The sequence below is a fragment of the Procambarus clarkii genome, chromosome 37 (genome assembly GCF_040958095.1).
Source record: "Procambarus clarkii isolate CNS0578487 chromosome 37, FALCON_Pclarkii_2.0, whole genome shotgun sequence".
NCBI classification, from domain to species: Eukaryota; Metazoa; Arthropoda; class Malacostraca; order Decapoda; family Cambaridae; genus Procambarus; species Procambarus clarkii.
Window position 1 is genome coordinate 16,563,355 of NC_091186.1, and position 20,505 is coordinate 16,583,859.

At 43.4% G+C, this 20,505-nt stretch overlaps 1 protein-coding gene across 1 annotated transcript; it reads left to right on the forward strand.

Moving 5' to 3' along the window:
- Positions 1-2,917: 2,917 nt before the first annotated feature.
- On the forward strand, positions 2,918-15,472 carry LOC138371841 (uncharacterized protein PF3D7_0210200-like). The gene is made up of 2 exons (XM_069336868.1): positions 2,918-3,277; positions 14,162-15,472. Exons 1-2 carry the CDS (start codon positions 2,918-2,920, stop codon positions 15,470-15,472), a joined length of 1,671 nt encoding a protein of 556 aa, XP_069192969.1.
- The last annotated feature ends 5,033 nt before the right edge of the window (positions 15,473-20,505 follow it).

Here is a 20,505-nt window from a genome sequence, read left to right on the forward strand (position 1 = left end):
CGCACCATTGTCAATCTGTTACTGACGATATGTATATAAATATATATATATATATATATATATATATATATATATATATATATATATATATATATATATATATATATATATATATATATATATATATATATATATATATATATATATATATATTGGTGTATACTGGCAGCAGGTTTTCTTTCAAACATGTTTCATTGAATATGACCGCATATTCTGTGTTTATTATTTTCTGGTTTAGGGCTTCTATCCCTCTAACTATTTTCTTAGCATCAGGGCTTAATTGGAATAGGAGTTCTCCAAAACTCATTTTCGTACTTTTAAGGTGAAGAAAAGAAGTAATTTACTATAGAGTGTATTACACTTATTTGTATAATTTGCACGACGTTTCGAACCTCCATGGTTCATTCTCAAGTGAACAGATCTTACAATACTAGTTGATTTTATACCCGCATTAGGTCAGGTGATAATACAATGAAGGTGAAGAACATGGGGGGATACATAAGGGATAAACATAGGGGCTGCAGAAGGCTTATTGGCCCATACGAGGCATCTCCTATCTAAACACAAAGATTAATCCAGTGTAATTGGCCTGTTATGTTGGACATTGTCTTCTGTGTTGGCATCGATATGTTCTTGTCTTGTCCTTACTCTCATGGTGGGTAGAGTAAATAGTTCCGTGATTTGGGTGTTCATGGTAGGTCGCTCTATTCTTATGTGAATTGCCTCAAGAATTTGTAATCTTCTTGAATCTTGGGTTTTGTCTATTATGCAAGTATTCTTGTTTAACATTTCTCTTGTTAGAGTAATGTCATGGGCTTGTCTCATGTGATTCCTAGGGGCACCAGATTGAAGATGGCATGTCAAACGCCTCGTCAGCTTGGTCGACGTCATACCTATGTACTTACATTGAAGGTTACATCCTTCGTGGGGGCAAGTGTACATGTATACAACGCTTGACTGCTGTAGAGGGTTCTCCGTCGGCTTCGGGCTGTTTTTGATAAGGAGTTCGGAAGTCTTCTTGGTTTTGTAGAATATTATCAGGTTTATGTTTTGGTTAGGAGTAGTGCTTTTTACTCCTTTACGGATTATTTCTTTCATTATTCTTTCCTCTTTTATATGTTCACTGTGCATGGTTGATTTGTAATATAATTTTATTGGGGGTGTTGTGGTTTCTGTTCTAGGTTCTGAATTATACCAACGGTCCAAGTGTCTTCTTATAGCAGCGTTTATTTCCGCGTTGCTATATCCGTTGTTCACCAATACCTGAGTTACTCTTTCAAACTCTCTACTCACGTTGCTCCATTCAGAGCAGTGGGTAAGCGCTCGACGAATATAAGCATTGAGAACACTGGCTTTGTATCTTTGAATCGCTTTGTATCGTCGAGCGCTTACCCACTGCTCTGAATGGAGCAACGTGAGTAGAGAGTTTGAAAGAGTAACTCAGGTATTGGTGAACAACGGATATAGCAACGCGGAAATAAACGCTGCTATAAGAAGACACTTGGACCGTTGGTATAATTCAGAACCTAGAACAGAAACCACAACACCCCCAATAAAATTATATTACAAATCAACCATGCACAGTGAACATATAAAAGAGGAAAGAATAATGAAAGAAATAATCCGTAAAGGAGTAAAAAGCACTACTCCTAACCAAAACATAAACCTGATAATATTCTACAAAACCAAGAAGACTTCCGAACTCCTTATCAAAAACAGCCCGAAGCCGACGGAGAACCCTCTACAGCAGTCAAGCGTTGTATACATGTACACTTGCCCCCACGAAGGATGTAACCTTCAATGTAAGTACATAGGTATGACGTCGACCAAGCTGACGAGGCGTTTGACATGCCATCTTCAATCTGGTGCCCCTAGGAATCACATGAGACAAGCCCATGACATTACTCTAACAAGAGAAATGTTAAACAAGAATACTTGCATAATAGACAAAACCCAAGATTCAAGAAGATTACAAATTCTTGAGGCAATTCACATAAGGATAGAGCGACCTACCATGAACACCCAAATCACGGAACTATTTACTCTACCCACCATGAGAGTAAGGACAAGACAAGAACATATCGATGCCAACACAGAAGACAATGTCCAACATAACAGGCCAATTACACTGGATTAATCTTTGTGTTTAGATAGGAGATGCCTCGTATGGGCCAATAAGCCTTCTGCAGCCCCTATGTTTATCCCTTATGTATCCCCCATGTTCTTCACCTTCATTGTATTATCACCTGACCTAATGCGGGTATAAAATCAACTAGTATTGTAAGATCTGTTCACTTGAGAATGAACCATGGAGGTTCGAAACGTCGTGCAAATTATACAAATAAGTGTAATACACTCTATAGTAAATTACTTCTTTTCTTCACCTTAAAAGTACGAAAATGAGTTTTGGAGAACTCCTATTCCAATTAAGCCCTGATGCTAAGAAAATAGTTAGAGGGATAGAAGCCCTAAACCAGAAAATAATAAACACAGAATATGCGGTCATATTCAATGAAAAAAAAAAAAAAAAATATATATATATATATATATATATATATATATATATATATATATATATATATATATATATATATATATATATATATATATTTTATGTGTGTGTGTGTGTGTGTGTGTGTGTGTGTGTGTGTGTGTGTGTGTGTGTGACGCCCCCCACACGAGGGGGGCGTCACACAGGGGGGCCATTACACACGAAGAGCGTCACAAGGCTTCAGGCGCATGAATTAGACGCACGTGGGAATGTGTGAAAAAAAAGGGGTCGTGGGTGGAGAGAAGGGGTGGGGGAGAGAGGGTAAAAGAGTGACGTCTGGCCCAATCGTATATGCTGATCACCCCGACAGGCGGGGCGTGATTGGGGGGAAGAGGGGGCGGAGGGGGGGACAGGGGGGAGGGGGGAATGACAGGGGACAAGGCCCATAAACAACGTAATAAAGTTTACGACAATGGCAACATATTTAAGAGTTTCTTAAGGACGCCAACTTCTCTGCCGGAAGCTGCAACTCCACCGAAGATGGTTTTTCGCGGATTCATTGAGCCAGCATCCATCATCTCCATCTCTCTCTCTCGCGGTGATGGCATTACCGCTCCTGGGCCGGAGCTGGACCCGGGGAGCGAGAGCTTTGATCCCCCACCGGGCTCCATCTCCACCACCCCCTTTTCTTCAACAATTAAGACTGAAGATGCTGGTTATAAACAGATGCAATGGGGAGGGCCAGGGCCTCGAGACAGCATATTTGACTCGTTCAAACGATGCAAAGTTAGAAATTCTGGCGCCGGCATATTTTTGTCTCGTGTGAAATGCTGAGAATGATTTGTTTATATATATATATATATATATATATATATATATATATATATATATATATATATATATATATATAACGCGCGTGTGTGTGTATATATTTATATATGTGAGTGTATGCGTATCTGCGTGCGTGTGTGTGTGTGTACATTGTACATAATTTACAAAACATTTTTTTGCCTGAGATTTAGCGGTTCTTCCTGTTCGTTGAACGTAAACGACCAAGTGTGTGTGTGTGTGTGTGTATGTGTGTGTGTGTGTGTGTGTGTGTGTGTGTGTGTGTGTGTGTGTGTGTGTGTGTGTGTGTGTGTATGTGTGTATGTGTGTGTGTGTGTGTGTGTGTATGTACTCACCTAGTTGTTGTACTCACCTAGTTGTGTCTGCAGGATCGAGCATTGACTCTTGGATCCCTCCTTTCGAGTACCGGTTGTTTACAGCAATGACTACGGTCCTATATATGTGTGTGTGTGTGTGTGTGTGTGTGTGTGTGTGTGTGTGTGTGTGTGTGTGTGTTGGTGTGGCCGGACTCTAGTTGTACCTCTTGCACGGTGAGGAATTCAAACGGGTCTGACTTGAAATCTTTTACGGGTTTCCCCTCCCTGCTTTACGTGTAACTAATCACGCGGACCTTGCTTGGAGAAGTATTTACCAACATCCAGGAGAGTTTGTATGTACAGGCTCAGGTTTCCTTGTCTTTTATTGCTAATTAGCACTTAGGAGAGGTTGGCGTGGCATTAATTCTCCTTGGCAGAATGACGAAATCTCACATTAATCAGTGGGGGAAAATTTTATGACCAAAAGTGGAATTATGATTAACCCCCTCATCAAAACCTCATTAAACACGTCGGTTTTATGACGGAATGGTCTCCCAGCGTTAAGCTTGAGGGCTAGAGAGTGCGTAGCGGAACGCGGTAGGGGGAGGGGTTTAATTGAGGTTACGTTAGCGGGGTTTAAGGTACCTGTGTTTTTGTTTACCTGTGGCCAGGTGACGGCCTGTTTGCTCCTCCCCCCTCCCCTCCCCTCTCCTAACCCCCCTCCCTACCACCTCTTCAGGTGGCGTCTACCAGCAGGACATGACACCAACCACCACCACTACCACTACTACCTTCTACAGTACTGGTACCATCTTGACCTCTTCATCACCACCACCACTACCGCTACTACCATTGCAGTCTACCCAACTCCTGTCTACCTTAACCATCACCATCATCAAAAAATTATTAACATCTCTATTGACAAAAATTCATTACAATTTTGCCTAATCTGAGGAATTCTATTAAGTCTTATTAAAGTGAGGATAATGCTGGTATTCACTGTCACGCAGGACAGAGGGTCATACACGAGACAATAGGTCTAAACTGTAGGCTGAAGCACATATATATCATGGTTACAATCAACTACATTAGACTGTATACACGTTTCAATGTACGAATATGCAAATACTACTTTCTGTTGTGCACTGCCACATAAGGGCAGGGATGGGTTCGTAAGTGATGCAACGTAAAATTAATATAAATAAAATTGTTCTTCATTCTTTAAAATGGAGAAGCAAATTTTGGATAAATTGTTAGGATGTCGTCCAGAACACCCGAGTCAATGACATAGTTACACAGTTGGTGGTACAAGAGGCCAGGAGGTCTGAAGTCCTTTACGGTTTCACATTCATCAATATAGTGTTCTAGTGAATGCATTAAAGGTTTACCACAGAGTTTACAATCTGTATTCTGGTAGTGGCTCAGCCTCACTAACCTGCCAGATGTGTCTATAGCCAAGGCGAATTACCACAATGACTACATCACATTGCCTGGTCCGGCTACTGTACTGACCATACAAATACCTATTATTACAAAACTTGTCATAACTTTTAATACTGCAGCTTTCAGGTCTCTGGGCATTTCTTAGTTTTTCTAAATCTGAAGTTATTTCTTTAATTTGTATGTTTCTAATAATTGCATTAGATAGTCCAGAGTCATAATCAGTGTTTTCTTTCCTGCAAGCCTCATTGGCCAATTGATCTACAAAGTCATGTTTTCCAACTCCAACATGGGATGGGATCCACACAAATTTTATACAAGAGTTATTATCATTGGCAAAAATTACATTCCATTTAATATTACAAGCTACTTCAGACATACATTGTGATGGGTTATTTAAGGACTGCAGAGCACTTTTAGAGTCACAAAATATCATTCGTCCACCAATGAGCTGAAGGTACTCAGTGGCTAGATAAATACCCAATTACTATATTAATTAATATCCGTACAACACCATCTCTACTGACCCCTTCCCCCCCCCCGCCAGCACCACCACATCCCCACCCACACCACAACCTCACCCCCCCCCCATCCCGCCAACACCACCACATCCCCACCCACACCACAACCTCACCCCCACCACCACCCCCACCATAACCACCACCACCACCACCACCACCTCAACCCCCATCATCACCACCACCACCACCTCAACCCCCACCATCACCACCACCACCACCACCTCAACCCCCACCATCACCACCACCACCACCACCACCTCAACCCCCACCATCACCACCACCACCACCACCACCCACACCCCCACCACCACCACCACCACCATCACCAACACCATCACCAACACCCCACCATCACCACAAACCCCACCCCCACCACCACCACCCCAACCACCACCACCCCCCCCCCACCAACCCCACCCCCACTAACACCAACACCACCACCCCCACTAACACCAACACCACCACCCCCACCACAACCCCCCCTCCCCACCAACACCATCCTCCACACTACACCACATCAGAAGTTCCTTGCGGACCATTAAAATATAATATCACATATAACTTAAGACTTTCCATAAAACTTAAGACTTGCCAATGTTCTGAGGAAAGCTCTTAGGATTGACAGCATCAAAACTTCTACGATGAAGCTCGTTATTTACGATAGAACGTGATAGAACGCGAGTAACATGGGCAGTCCTCCAGTGGGGTAGCCCAGGTAGTCCTGCAACACGCACGCACACGCACGCACACACGCACATACACACAGTTGAGAGGAGGGACCAAAGAGCCAGAGCTCAAATTCCGCAAGCACAACTAGGTGAGTACACACGCACACACACACCAGGCATCCAGGTGAACACACACACGAACGCACACACACACACACACACACACACACACACACACACACACACACACACACACACACACACACACACACACACACACACACACACACACACACACACACACACTGTGAGAACCGGATCTTACCACACTAAGCTAAGGAGAGAAGACATAAGGGGGGACATGACCACAGCATATAAGATTCTAAAGGAAACTGACAAAGTAGACAAAGCGATGTCGTCCACACCTAGAAACAGCAAAACGAGGGAGGGGGGAGGGGGGGAGGTCATGGAAGAAAACTTGGAGACGCAAATAAGACAAAAAGACGTCAGAATTAAATGCTTCTACCTCACATATGTGGTGTCCCGGGTTCGAGTCTCCTAGAACCAAGGTAAATGGAACAGGTTAGATAGAAAAGTCGTTTAAAACTAATTCCATTCCAAATGGTATATGTAAATGTGATAGAAGTGTAAGGCATGAGCCATTGTCGTAATCTACGAACGTTCGGAAGGCGGGGCTAGGGAGCCAAGCTCGACCCTGCACAGCACATCTAGGTAAGTACACACACACACACACACACACACACACACACTTTTTAACTCATCCTTCAGGAGATAAATTTTCTTCGCGACGGAGACGGGACATGAAGCTTGTTATCAAGACGACTTCAGAACGTCTTACGTTCGATTTTTGGGTTAATGGCTGTCATTTCGGCATCTTGGTGGAGCAACCCCTCCTGTAGACCAGGGGGTTCGATACCCGGTAGAACACAGGTGGTCGAAAGAGAGACCAAGTTCGCCATTGTTGATATTAACTGTGAAATGTTCATCAGAATTATTCATTAATTTTCATACAAAAATTATTTTATGCAATCGTCAATCAGAAACGTTTTCAGTATTAAATATTTCCAGCTAAGCAACACAGCTCCACAGCAAGAACCACAGCAATAGAACCACAGCAATAGAACCACAGCAATAGAACCACAGCAATAGAACCACAGCAATAGAACCGCAGCAATAGAACCACAGCAATAGAACCGCAGCAATAGAACCACAGCAATAGAACCGACACACGACATAACCAACCACGACCAGAACAACCTCATCATCGCAGCATACGACATAACCATCAAAAGCAGCATACGGCATAACCAAACCATGGCTTACAGACGTCCTCCCAACAGCAAGCAACCAGCCAGCCAACCAGCCAGCCAGCCAGCCACCAGCAACCACCAACCAGCCACCTGTGAGAAGGATTGCGGTGACCAGCTCTACAAGTAGAGAACAGTTGTGTGTGTGTGTGTGTGGGGTGGGTGGGGGTGTGGGGGTGTGGAGAGGGGGTGAGAATGGTCTGTAATTGTATTACTGAGGTCTTGCACAAGGAGTCCGTACTTTGTCTGAGCTGCGTGACCAGGTCAGTGTACACGTGCCAGTGATTTCTGGCGTTCGTTGACGTGAGTGTGTGTTATTGATGTCATTTGTGCATGTCTGAGTGTGGGGGCTCTTGTGTGTGTGTGTGTGTGTGTGCGTGTTTGTGTGTGCGTGTGTGTGTGGGGGGGGGGGAAGGGGGTCTTACGTGGGTTTTTATGCCCGCGTACTTGCCTTGTTGTGATTGTGGCGATACAATTGAATTATTCTGATGTTTGAATTCTTTTGTCGTATCTGGCCATGAAATTGTGGATGGAGGTGGCTTCCACGCCTTCTTTCTTCAGTGCATTCCACTTGTTAGACCAGCCGTAATTGGTGGGAGAATTTCTTTACATACCATCGGCCCATTTCCACTTCAGGCTTCCACCTGTGTCCTCTTGCCCTACTTTCTCTCAATTTGAAGAGGCTGTCCGTGGCCACCTTGTATCTTGTATGTTGTGATCACGTCTCCTCTATTTTTTCTGTCATCTAGGGTTGTGAGAATTGGATTGCAAACCTCAGTACTTTTACAATTTTGGTTTTAATATATACAAGATGTGGATTCCTGGCCGGTGCTGAATATTCCAGTATGGATCTAATAAAAGCTGCGTGGAATGCCTTGAAGGAGTCCTGAGTTTGGGTTCTGAACGATATTCTAAACTTTGTCACCGTCCCATACGCTGCTGATGTTACCCTGTGATTGTGTGCCTCTGGTGTTTAGTATTGGGATAGTACCCACATGTACATACATCAGTCTCCATCTCCTGAGACTGACGGATGGCTACTAATACTACTACTATTACCTAGTACCTACAGGGAGCCGGTGGCTGAGCGGACAGAACACTGGACGCATGATCCTGTGGTCCCGGGTTCGATCCCGGGCGCCAGCGAGAAACGATGGGTAGAGTTTCTTTCACCCCTGATGCCCCCTGTAACCTAGCAGTAAATAGGTACCTGGGAGTTAGTCAGTTGTCACGGGCTGCTTCCTAGGGGTGGAGGCCTGGTCGAGGACCGGGCCGCGGGGACACTTAAGCCCCGAAATCATCTCAAGTACCTACTCTTAGTACCTACTTAGTACCTACGTAGGTAGTACCTACTCTTAAAAGATAGTACCTACTCCCAAATGTTTCACTTTCGAGGTGGGGAGGACTACACATTATAGAACTGGTCTCATGTAGGTGATGTAAAACCTGGTTCACTGCTGTACACCTGTTTAGTACGGACAATAGTGTAACGACTTGTGTAAACAATTACGAATGTACCTTCTAATTCTAATTCTACCAATATTCCCCCCCCCCCCCTCCCTGGCTGTTGCTATACTGTGCTCTCTAAACGTCAGGTCTCTTCTGGCATTGTTTCAAAGATCTTTGACTCGATCGCTCCTGTCTGACCCAGCCCAGCATTTATGCAACCATTGACGAAACCAGTCCATCTTCCCCCCTTCAATTAGGACACCTTTGTTTACATTTTTTCAACAGGTTATGGTCTTCTCCGAAGCACTGTTGATAACGATAATAACTACTGATTGTGATGTTTCGAAGGTAGTAAACTGTTTTAATAAATGAAAATAAAGCAGATGGATTATTGAAAGAGGTAGAGATTGATAACTTGTCTCGATTGATGGCTGATTGTGGGGTTTTTGCCTGCGTCTTCCGGTGTTTACAGGGTTCGTGATTATTTTTGTTATCTTCAGACGATGACATGTGGATTATATTCTTGTCTGTGACGGGTATAACGTCACAGTAGTTATAATTGGGTAGTTAAAATTATAATCTATTATAATAATAAGAGGAGTATCATCCTTATTCTTCCTTCATTTTTTACCTCCATTTCCTCATTCTTTAATCCTTCCTCTATCTTCCTCATTCCTCTATCCTCCCTTCTCCTTCATTCCTCCATCCTCACTCCCCGCCCCCCCACTCCTCTCCTCCTCACTTGGCCGCAAGTGAGAACTTAAGATTATGCGTCATCCTCTAAATTTTATGCCGATTCTTTGAGGCAGATGTGGAATCTAAGGAAAAAGTCGGTCCGTGTAATTAAAAGTCCTATAACCGTGATAAGTTACAAAAAGTAATTAACGTCTGTGTATGAGGAGTAGGAGGGGGGGGGTAGAGGTGGGTGGAGGTGGGGTTTGTGGGTTGGGGGTGGGACGTGGGTAGGGGGTTGAGGGGAACGTGGGTAGGGGGGTGTAGGGAGGTGGTCGTGGGTAGTGGGAAAAGGGATTAGTGGATAGGGGGAAGGGGTTGATAATGTTGGATAGGGGTTGCGGAGGGGGGAGCGGGGGAATGAAAGATCGGGTAAATAGGGGACATAGGGGTTGGGGAATAATGTGTACCTGGGTAGACATAAATACTTGAGGTAATAGGGAGATAAGGAGGGGGGAGAGTGTGGACATAGTAAAGAAGAAAAGGGAGAGAGGGAAGATAACAGGAGGAGGAGGCGACGCAAAGAGATTGGATAAAAGGAAGGGAAGGGAACTATCAGGTGGAAAGCGCCAAGCCATTACGACTATATAGCACTGGGAAGGGATCAGGATAAGGATTTGGGATGGGACGGGGAGGGAAGGAATGGTGCCCAACCACTTGGACGGTCGGGGATTGAACGCCGTCCTGCCTGAAGCCAGACCGCCGCTCTACCGTCCAGCCCAAGTGGCAAAGGAGATAATGAAGGGATACAAAAATATAAGCAAAGGGCTGCAAAGAGAAAAGAAAGGTGCATACGGAGATAAAGATGGGAATACAAAGAGATAATGAAAGAGATCTATAAAGAGAAAAATATAGTCAAAAGAAGACAAAATCACTAAAAAATGATGTAGGTAGATATAAAATGGCCGAGAGATTGGTAGATACATTTTAACACTAATAAATACACAGTTGTGAGCCTATAGGTAATGATAGCAGAATTACCAGATATCTGCTCGATAACGCTGAAACTGAGACATCTAAGAAACTGAGATAGAGAGAAGATCCTAAGTCAGAAAATCCATGCATATCTAGCACCAACAGGATATACTGGAATTACTAGAAACCTTAGCGATAAGACATATCTGCTATCTAAGATATCAGCTTATCTTCCTATTGTTGGGACAGGGTGCATAAGGATGAGGTTACCTGTTCACCTCCATTATCCGTTTATTACGGTTCAATAGATTGTGAGGCTCTCTCTCTGCTGGACGCTGGGCAGAGGCAAGGCTCTCTCTCTGCTGGACGCTGGGCAGAGGCAAGGCTCTCTCTCTGCTGGACGCTGGGCAGAGGCAAGGCTCTCTCTCTGCTGGACGCTGGGCAGAGGCAAGGCTCTCTCTCTGCTGGACGCTGGGCAGAGGCAAGGCTCTCTCTCTGCTGGACGCTGGGCAGAGGCAAGGCTCCTCTTAATGATGTCATTGACTTCGTCATATCGTGAGTGCCAATCGCCTGATTTTCCACAGTGCAGGCCATGCAATCCTAAAGTGCAGGCCATGCAATCCATATTCGTCAGCATTTGCCTCGCCGCAAATAGGGGCCTCGTAGCCTGGTGGATAGCGCGCAGGACTCGTAATTCTGTGGCGCGGGTTCGATTCCCGCACGAGGCAGAAACAAATGGGCAAAGTTTCTTTCACCCTGAATGCCCCTGTTACCTAGCAGTAAATAGGTACCTGGGTGTTAGTCAGCTGTCACGGGCTGCTTCCTGGGGGTGGAGGCCTGGTCGAGGACCGGGCCGCGGGGACACTAAAGCCCCGAAATCATCTCAAGATAACCTCAAGATAAATAAACCTATGAACAGTGTGGATAGGGGCAGCAAGGCAGAGAGCGACTAGCAATACGGAGCTACTGTGATATATGTAGATAATAGGCTTACCCATGCGTTAGTTAGCGCCATACAGCAGTTAGGCTCAGGAAACAGTTACCCATGCGGTAGTTAGCGCCATACAGCAGTTAGGCTCAGGAAACAGTTACCCATGCGTTAGTTAGCTCCATACAGCAGTTAGGCTCAGGAAACAATTACCCATGCGCTAGTTAGCGCCATACAGCAGTTAGGCTCAGGAAACAGTTACCCATGCGGTAGTTAGCGCCATACAGCAGTTAGGCTCAGGGAACAGTTACCCATGCGCTAGTTAGCGCCATACAGCAGTTAGGCTCAGGAAACAGTTACCCATGCGCTAGTTAGCGCCATACAGCAGTTAGGCTCAGGAAACAATTACCCATGCGCTAGTTAGCGCCATACAGCAGTTAGGCTCAGGAAACAATTACCCATGCGTTAGTTAGCGCCATACAGCAGTTAGGCTCAGGAAACAGTTACCCATGCGTTAGTTAGCGCCATACAGCAGTTAGGCTCAGGAAACAGTTACCCATGCGTTAGTTAGCGCCATACAGCAGTTAGGCTCAGGAAACAGTTACCCATGTGTTAGTTAGCGCCATACAGCAGTTAGGCTCAGGAAACAGTTACCTATGCGTTAGTTAGCGCCATACAGCAGTTAGGCTCAGGAAACAGTTACCCATGCGGTAGTTAGCGCCATACAGCAGTTAGGCTCAGGAAACAGTTACCCATGCGCTAGTTAGCGCCATACAGCAGTTAGGCTCAGGAAACAGTTACCCATGCGGTAGTTAGCGCCATACACCAATTACTTCTGTTCATCATTTACCTGACATGAACTAATTAAATAGCCCCATATGGGCCATTTATCCACATGCGGTAGTTAGCTCCACGGCGCATGAACTTAACAAACTTAAGTTGGTCCATGATGATGAGAGGTGATGAGAGGGGGGGGGGAGATATTGAGAGAAGGAAGGGGGAATATTGAGAGGGAAGGGGAGAGGAGGGGAAAATACTGAGAGAGGGGAAATATTGAAAAGTGAGAAGTGTGTGTGCATGTATTTGTGTGTGTGGGGGGGGGGGGGGTGAAATACAAATGAATCACATAAAAGTGACACATTTGAGCTTAAGCTTTATACACACACACACACACGCACACACACACACACACACACACACACACACACACACACACACACACACACACACACACACACACACACACACACACACACACACACACACACACACATGGATGTGTGTGTGTGTGTGTGTTAAGTGATGTGGTGGAGGCTGACTCCATACACAGTTTCAAATGTAGATATGATAAGAGCCCAGTATGCTCAGGAATCTGTACACCTGTTGATTGACGGTTGAGAGGCGGGACCAAAGAGCCAAAGCTCAATCCCCGCAAGCACAATTAGGTGAGTACAATTAGGTAAGTACACACACACACACACACACACACACACACACACACACACACACACACACACACACACACACACACACACACACACACACACACACACACACTGATCATAACGTGTCACACACAACACATCAGGAGAGTCATCATCTTTGAACTAGAAAATGTCCGCCCGTCACAGCCCGTGACCAGAACTCGTGTTTTCCAATTTATATATAATTTGGGCTGGTGAGTGGGTCTGTCTGTAATGCCTCAGCCTCGGACATGGGTGATCGAACAAATATTTGTTGGGGACGCAATTCTTTTTTTTTTTTTTTTGATGAATGTAGAGGCGAAGTGTGAAAGGGTTCACACTGAAGTGTTATTACCGCGGAATGCGTCATTGGTTTAGGATGATGGGATGAGTTAACTCGCGGGTGAACAGGTTAACCAGGTATTGCTCACCTGTTGGACTGTATTCACCTAGTTGTATTCACCTAGTTGGATTGTGCGCATATAACTGTGTCAGTACAGGCAGTTGAATACACTTTAGGCACAGCGGAAGGATTTATTTTCCCCTAGTTGGCGATCTTAACGAACGGCCAATGAGCTCGAAATGAAATTCGAGTTCGGGTTCAAAATTCCAGTTCATTCCCCCTCAGTTCTGGTCCTAGCCAGGAAAGATTGACCGGGCACCAACATTTAACAATTCGCTCCTGGTCACCCAGCAGTAATTGGGGCACCTGGTTCTTAACCAATTAACGGGTAATGAGAAAGCACAAGGAAAGAATATGAACAAGAAGTGAAGGAACGGCGTCCAGCCACTTGAACCCCTCGGGGGATCGAACGCCGGACCCGATAAGAAACAAAGCCGTCGCTCTACCGACCAGTCCAATGGCTTTCTGTTAAGTGGGGTAGAACACCTACCACCAGTTCACGAGAGGCTGTAACAACGGTAGCAACAGAACCAGGAATTCATCTCGCTACGAAAACCTTTTTTTCGCTAATGGATTTAAGTCCTCCCATAAGAATGGACTTTTTTCTTATGGATTATAAGATAGTCCATAAGAAAAATAATAGTATCAGAATGTCTCTTAACGGGAGATCCGCAGTAGGGGAATAAGAGATATCACAATCAACAAGGAGACATCACAATCAACAAGAGAGACATCACAATCAACAAGGGAGACATCACAATCAACGACAAGAGAGACATCACAATCAAAGACAAGAGAGACATCACAATCAAAGACAAGAGAGACATCACAATCAACAAGAGAGACATCACAATCAACAAGAGAGACATCACAATCAACAAGAGAGACATCACAATCAACGACAAGAAAGACATCACAATCAACAAGAGACACATCACAATCAAAGACAAGGGAGACATCACAATCAACGAGAGACGCATCACAATCAAAGACAAGAGAGACATCACAATCAACAAGAGAGACATCACAATCAACGACAAGAAAGACATCACAATCAATAAGAGACACATCACAATCAAAGACAAGGGAGACATCACAATCAACGAGAGACACATCACAATCAAAGACAAGAGAGACATCACAATCAACAAGAGAGACATCACAATCAACAAGGGAGACATCACAATCAACGACAAGGGAAACATCACAATCAAAGACAAGAGAGACATCACAATCAACAAAGACATCACAATCAACAAAGACATCACAATCAACAAGAGAGACATCACATTCAACGACAAGAGAGACATCACAATCAACGAGAGACGCATCACAATCAACGACAAGAGAGACATCACAATCAACAAGGGAGACATCACAATCAACAAGAGAGACATCACAATCAACGAGAGACGCATCACAATCAACAACAAGAGACATCACAATCAACGAGAGACGCATCACAATCAACAACAAGAGAGACATCACAATCAACAAGGGAGACATCACAATCAACAAGGGAGACATCACAATCAACAAGGGAGACATCACAATCAACAAGAGAGACATCACAATCAACGAGAGACGCATCACAATCAACGACAAGGGAGACATCACAATCAACGAGACATCACAACCAACGACAAGGGAGACATCACAATCAACGAGACATCACAATCAACAACAAGAGAGACATCACAATCAACGAGAGACGCATCACAATCAAAGACAAGGGAGACATCACAATCAACGAGACATCACAACCAACGACAAGAGAGACATCACAATCAACGACAAGGGAGACATCACAATCAACAACAAGAGAGACATCACAATCAACGAGACATCACAACCAACGACAAGGGAGACATCACAATCAACGAGACATCACAATCAACAACAAGAGAGACATCACAATCAACGACAAAAACGACCCATAATAAGAGAGAGAAGATATTTAACATTAACAAAAGCAAGATGAATCGTTAACAATTATTTGCCCAACGGGAATATTTGTCTGTTTAATTCTCTGTTTAACAACGGTCAAATAGACAAATTCGGCCAACAGAGAGCCCCAAACGGAGACCGCTTGACGAGAGTCGTTTGACAGCGTTAAACTGCTGATTGTTATCAGATCTGACAAACAATTTTGACTCTAATATTACTTTTGCAAGTTAATTAAAATGCAAATTGCGGTCATATCATCCCAAACTGTTTCGTTTACTTGTTTTTTCGCTAATCGTCAGATCGCATATCCTAATTTTTTACTGCTAATTATAATTAGTTGAATTGATACATCTATATATATATATATATATATATATATATATATATATATATATATATATATATATATATATATATATATATATATATATATATATATATATTATATATTATATATTTATTTATTTTTATTTGTTCTATGGGTCCCCCTTCTTCCAGTCAGAGGTGGTACTCCCTTCCTAGGAAATTTAAAATATATATATATATATATATATATATATATATATATATATATATATATATATATATATATATATATATATATATATATATATATATATATATATATATCAGAATTCTCGACAAATGTTTGATAAAGATCAATGATAAAACGGTTTAAAGGCTAAAAGTCTAAGACAATAAATCCCCAATTAAAAGCTATATATAAACTAATTAGCAAAACGCCTATTCAAAATAGAAAATAAAACTTAAAAAAAAAGATACAACAATCTACTTTAAAAAACACGAAAATTTGAATAGATTCCAAGGTGTCTATAAGTAACTGGCATTTACTTCAGTCTAATCGCTGTGAAGTGAATGGGAGGTTATCTTGAGGTTATCTTGAGATGATTTCGGGGGTTTAGTGTCCCCGCGGCCCGGTCCTCGACCAGGCCTCCACCCCCAGGAAGCCAGCTGACTAACTCCCAGGTACCTATTTACTGCTAGGTAACAGGGGCATTCAGGGTGAAAGAAACTTTTACCCATTTGTTTCTGCCTCGTGCGGGAATCGAACCCGCGGCACAGAATTACGAATCCTGCGCGCTATCCACCAGGCTACGAGGCCGGGGAGTAAGGGACTAGAGTAGGTTTCCTAGAGTAAGGGACTCGTGACTTACTTAAGGGGTAAATTGTGTCCCTTGTTAGGTAAGGGACACCGGTATACAGATATATGGTGAGGTGTTTCCCCTAATATCGAACATTTGAAAAGGTAAGCAACTCCAGATCTGAGGTCAAATGGGAAGAAGGGATCTCATTGTCTATACAGCTTCCAATAGTATCTTCTTGAGAGGTTATCTTGAGATGATTTCGGGGCTTTAGTGTCCCCGCGGCCCGGTCCTCGACCAGGCCTCCACCCCCAGGAAGCAGCCCGTGACAACTGACTAACACCCAGGTACCTATTTTACTGCTAGGTAACAGGGGCATAGGGTGAAAGAAACTCTGCCCATTGTTTCTCGCCGGCGCCCGGGATCGAACCCGGGACCACAGGATCATAAGTCCAGCGAACTGTCCGCTCGGCCGACCGGCTCCCCTAGGCTCCGACCGGCTCCCTACTATATGTATACATTTAGTAGGGTTATTGTTTAACACAGATTGTAAGCTAATTTATGGATATGAATTTTTCAGTAAGTTTTCCAAGATCTTTTCAAATACGATAACTTACAGTACCCAAATAACGAAATTTAATCTAAAGAATATTTTCAGGGACTGGGAAAATTTGAGTTTTAAGAATTTCCATAAATCCCTTGGAAATTAATCATGGAATATTATAGAATAATAAAAACTTTCAAGATATTTTGTTACAATAAAATTACTTGCTTTCAAAACTAAGGTTAAAAGCTCTATTTACATCACTAAATAGTTTAGAGATAGCTTATCGTAAACTGTTAATTTACGATAAACAGAAGTGGTAAATTGACCACCAGTTTTTAGTAGTTAATGAATAGAGAAAAACACTAGTTTGGAATGAATCTCAATTTAGTAAAAAAAACATAGTTTAAATATATATAAAACATAGTTTAAATATTTAGAAGTCAAAACATGAAACAAACCTCTCTACAAACGATAAACATATCGTCTACATATGGACGATAGTAACATGTGTATGATGGACAAGTGATGTGTAAGATAGCAGGTGTCTGAAGGACAGGTGTTTGAGATGACGTGGTAATTATAGGCTTAAGTTCCGTGTACAAATATTTGTATTTTTTTCTCAATTTCATCTCATTCATGGCCGTGCCACCTCTTGGGTGGCTTAATCTTCATCAATCAATCAATTTCATCCCGATTGTCTGATGATAATACTCATCACTGGAAGTAAATGAGATCATACGGCAGTGGCAGCGATCTCTAGTAAGATATATATATATATATATATATATATATATATATATATATATATATATATATATATATATATATATATATATATATATATATATATAAATATATATATATATATATTAGCAACCCCAATGTCGGCAACTGGCACGCGTCTCACACCACACGCCCTCCGAATTGCTGTGGCCCTCTGCCTTGCTGCCCCAATCCACACCAGATATAGGTGTATTTGCGGCGAGGTGGTGGCTGACAGGTACGGCCACCATGGCCTACTCTGCCAAAGCACAGGGGGATGGCACTCGAGGCACAGTGAAGTTAACGACATCATCAAGAGGAGCCTCACCACACCTGGATGCCCAGCTGAAAGAGAGCCCCGTTACCTAACGCCCCATAACTCTGATGCTCTTATTGGTCGCCCGGATGGTATCACAGTGAACCCCTGGAAGAATGGCAAGCAGTTGGTATGGGACTACACGTGCGTATCAACCCTGGCTAACACCTACATTAACCTCAGTGTTGCACAACCAGGTGGCGCTGCCACCCACAGGGAAGCAGCCAAATCCCGTAAGTATAGAGAACTGGATCACCACTACAATTTTGTCCCCATTGCTTCTGAGACACTCGGCGCCTGGGGTAAAAGTGCTACCAGTTTTTTTAAGGAACTTTTGCGAGAACGGGTTGTAGTATCACACAGCTGGCTCTTGACACACACTGTGTAACCCTTCATATAGTCTAGGGCAGCTGTATAAATGTCCAGGTACCTTAGTATCACACACCTGGCTCTTGACACACACACTGTGTAACCCTTCATATAGTCTAGGGCAGCTGTATAAATGTCCAGGTACCTTAGTATCACACACCTGACTCTTGGCACACACTGTGTAACCCTTCATATAGTCTAGGGCAGCTGTATAAATGTCCAGGTACCTTAGTATCACACACCTGGCTCTTGACACACACTGTGTAACCCTTCATATAGTCTAGGGCAGCTGTATAAATGTCCAGGTACCTTAGTATCACACACCTGGCTCTTGACACACACTGTGTAACCCTTCATATAGTCTAGGGCAGCTGTATAAATGTCCAGCTACCTTAGTATCACACACCTGGCTCTTGACACACAATATAGTCCAGGATAGCTGCATAGTTGACTATTTACTTAAATTTGTCTATAATTAAAACAAAAGTATATTAACTAATATATCAAGCAATACAGATATATTTTCAAGCTAATTCATCATGAAGATGAGCTGAAAATTAGACAAATATAGAAGGTTTCTCATCACAGCTCCAAGCCCATTTGTAGACACACACACACACACACACACACACACACACACACACACACACACACACACACACACACACACACACACACACACACACACACACACACACACATACACACACACATACACACACATACACACACACACACATAGCTGTGTGTGTGTGTGTGTGTGTGTATGTATGTATGTGTACTCATCTAATTGTACTCACCTAATTGTGCTTGCGGGGGTTGAGCTCTGGCTCTTTGGTCCCGCCTCTCAACCGTCAATCAACTGGTGTACAGATTCCTGAGCCTATTGGGCTCTATCATATCTACATTTGAAACTGTGAATGGAGTCAGCCTCCACCACATCACTTCCTAATGCATTCCATTTGCTAACTACTCTGACACTGAAAAAGTTCTTTCTAACGTCTCTGTGGCTCATTTGGGTACTCAGCTTCCACCTGTGTCCCCTTGTTCGCGTCCCACTCTTGTGTATGGCTTGTGTATGTGTGTATGGCTCTTTGGCGGGACCAAAGAGCCAGAGCTCAACCCCCGCAAACACAACTAGGTGAGTACACACACACACACACACACACACACACACACACACACACACACACACACACACACACACACACACACACACACACACACACACACACACACACACACACTGACATGCAGACACAGAGACAAACATTACGCTTTATTAGGAGCGAGGAGGCCAGAATGCGCTGGCCAGAAGAAATATGATAACATGATAACCAGACAAGAGTTTAATTTTTTCTTCCCCCTCTCCCCAGGAATTCGGACGAATTTCCCGGTAGCCAATCAGGTGTCCGTCCATCACCTGGGGTGCTATGTCCCAGCTGCGCGATAATTATGGTAATCGCCGCAAGTTTGGGAAAGTATTTTAGGCTATTAACCAGGAAGATCTCCTCGCTGGCGATGACTTTGTACAGCTCCCCAGCACCACCTGATTTACCTCTTCGTTGCTCCTCAGTTTAAGTCCCTTTGATCGATAAAGTTAGTTCGATGTTCTAAATTAGATTTCAGGTCCTGAAGTCTTTTTACAAGTCAATTTTACTGTTGTTCGTTGATGTATTTTTTTTTTTAGTGGGGGGGGGCTTGGCCAGATTCACGAAGCAGTTACGCCAACACTTACGAACCTGTACAGTTTTTCTCAATCTCTGGCGGCTTTGTTGACAATTATTAAACAGTTAATGAGCTCCGAAGCACCAGGAGGCTGTTTATAACAACAATAGCAACAGTTGATTGGCAAGTTTTCATGCTTGTAAACTGTTTAATAAATGTAACCAAAGCCGTCAAAGATTGAGAAAAGATGTACAGGTTCGTAGGTGCTTGCGTAACTGCTTCGTGAATCTGGTCCCGTCTCTTGATTCTT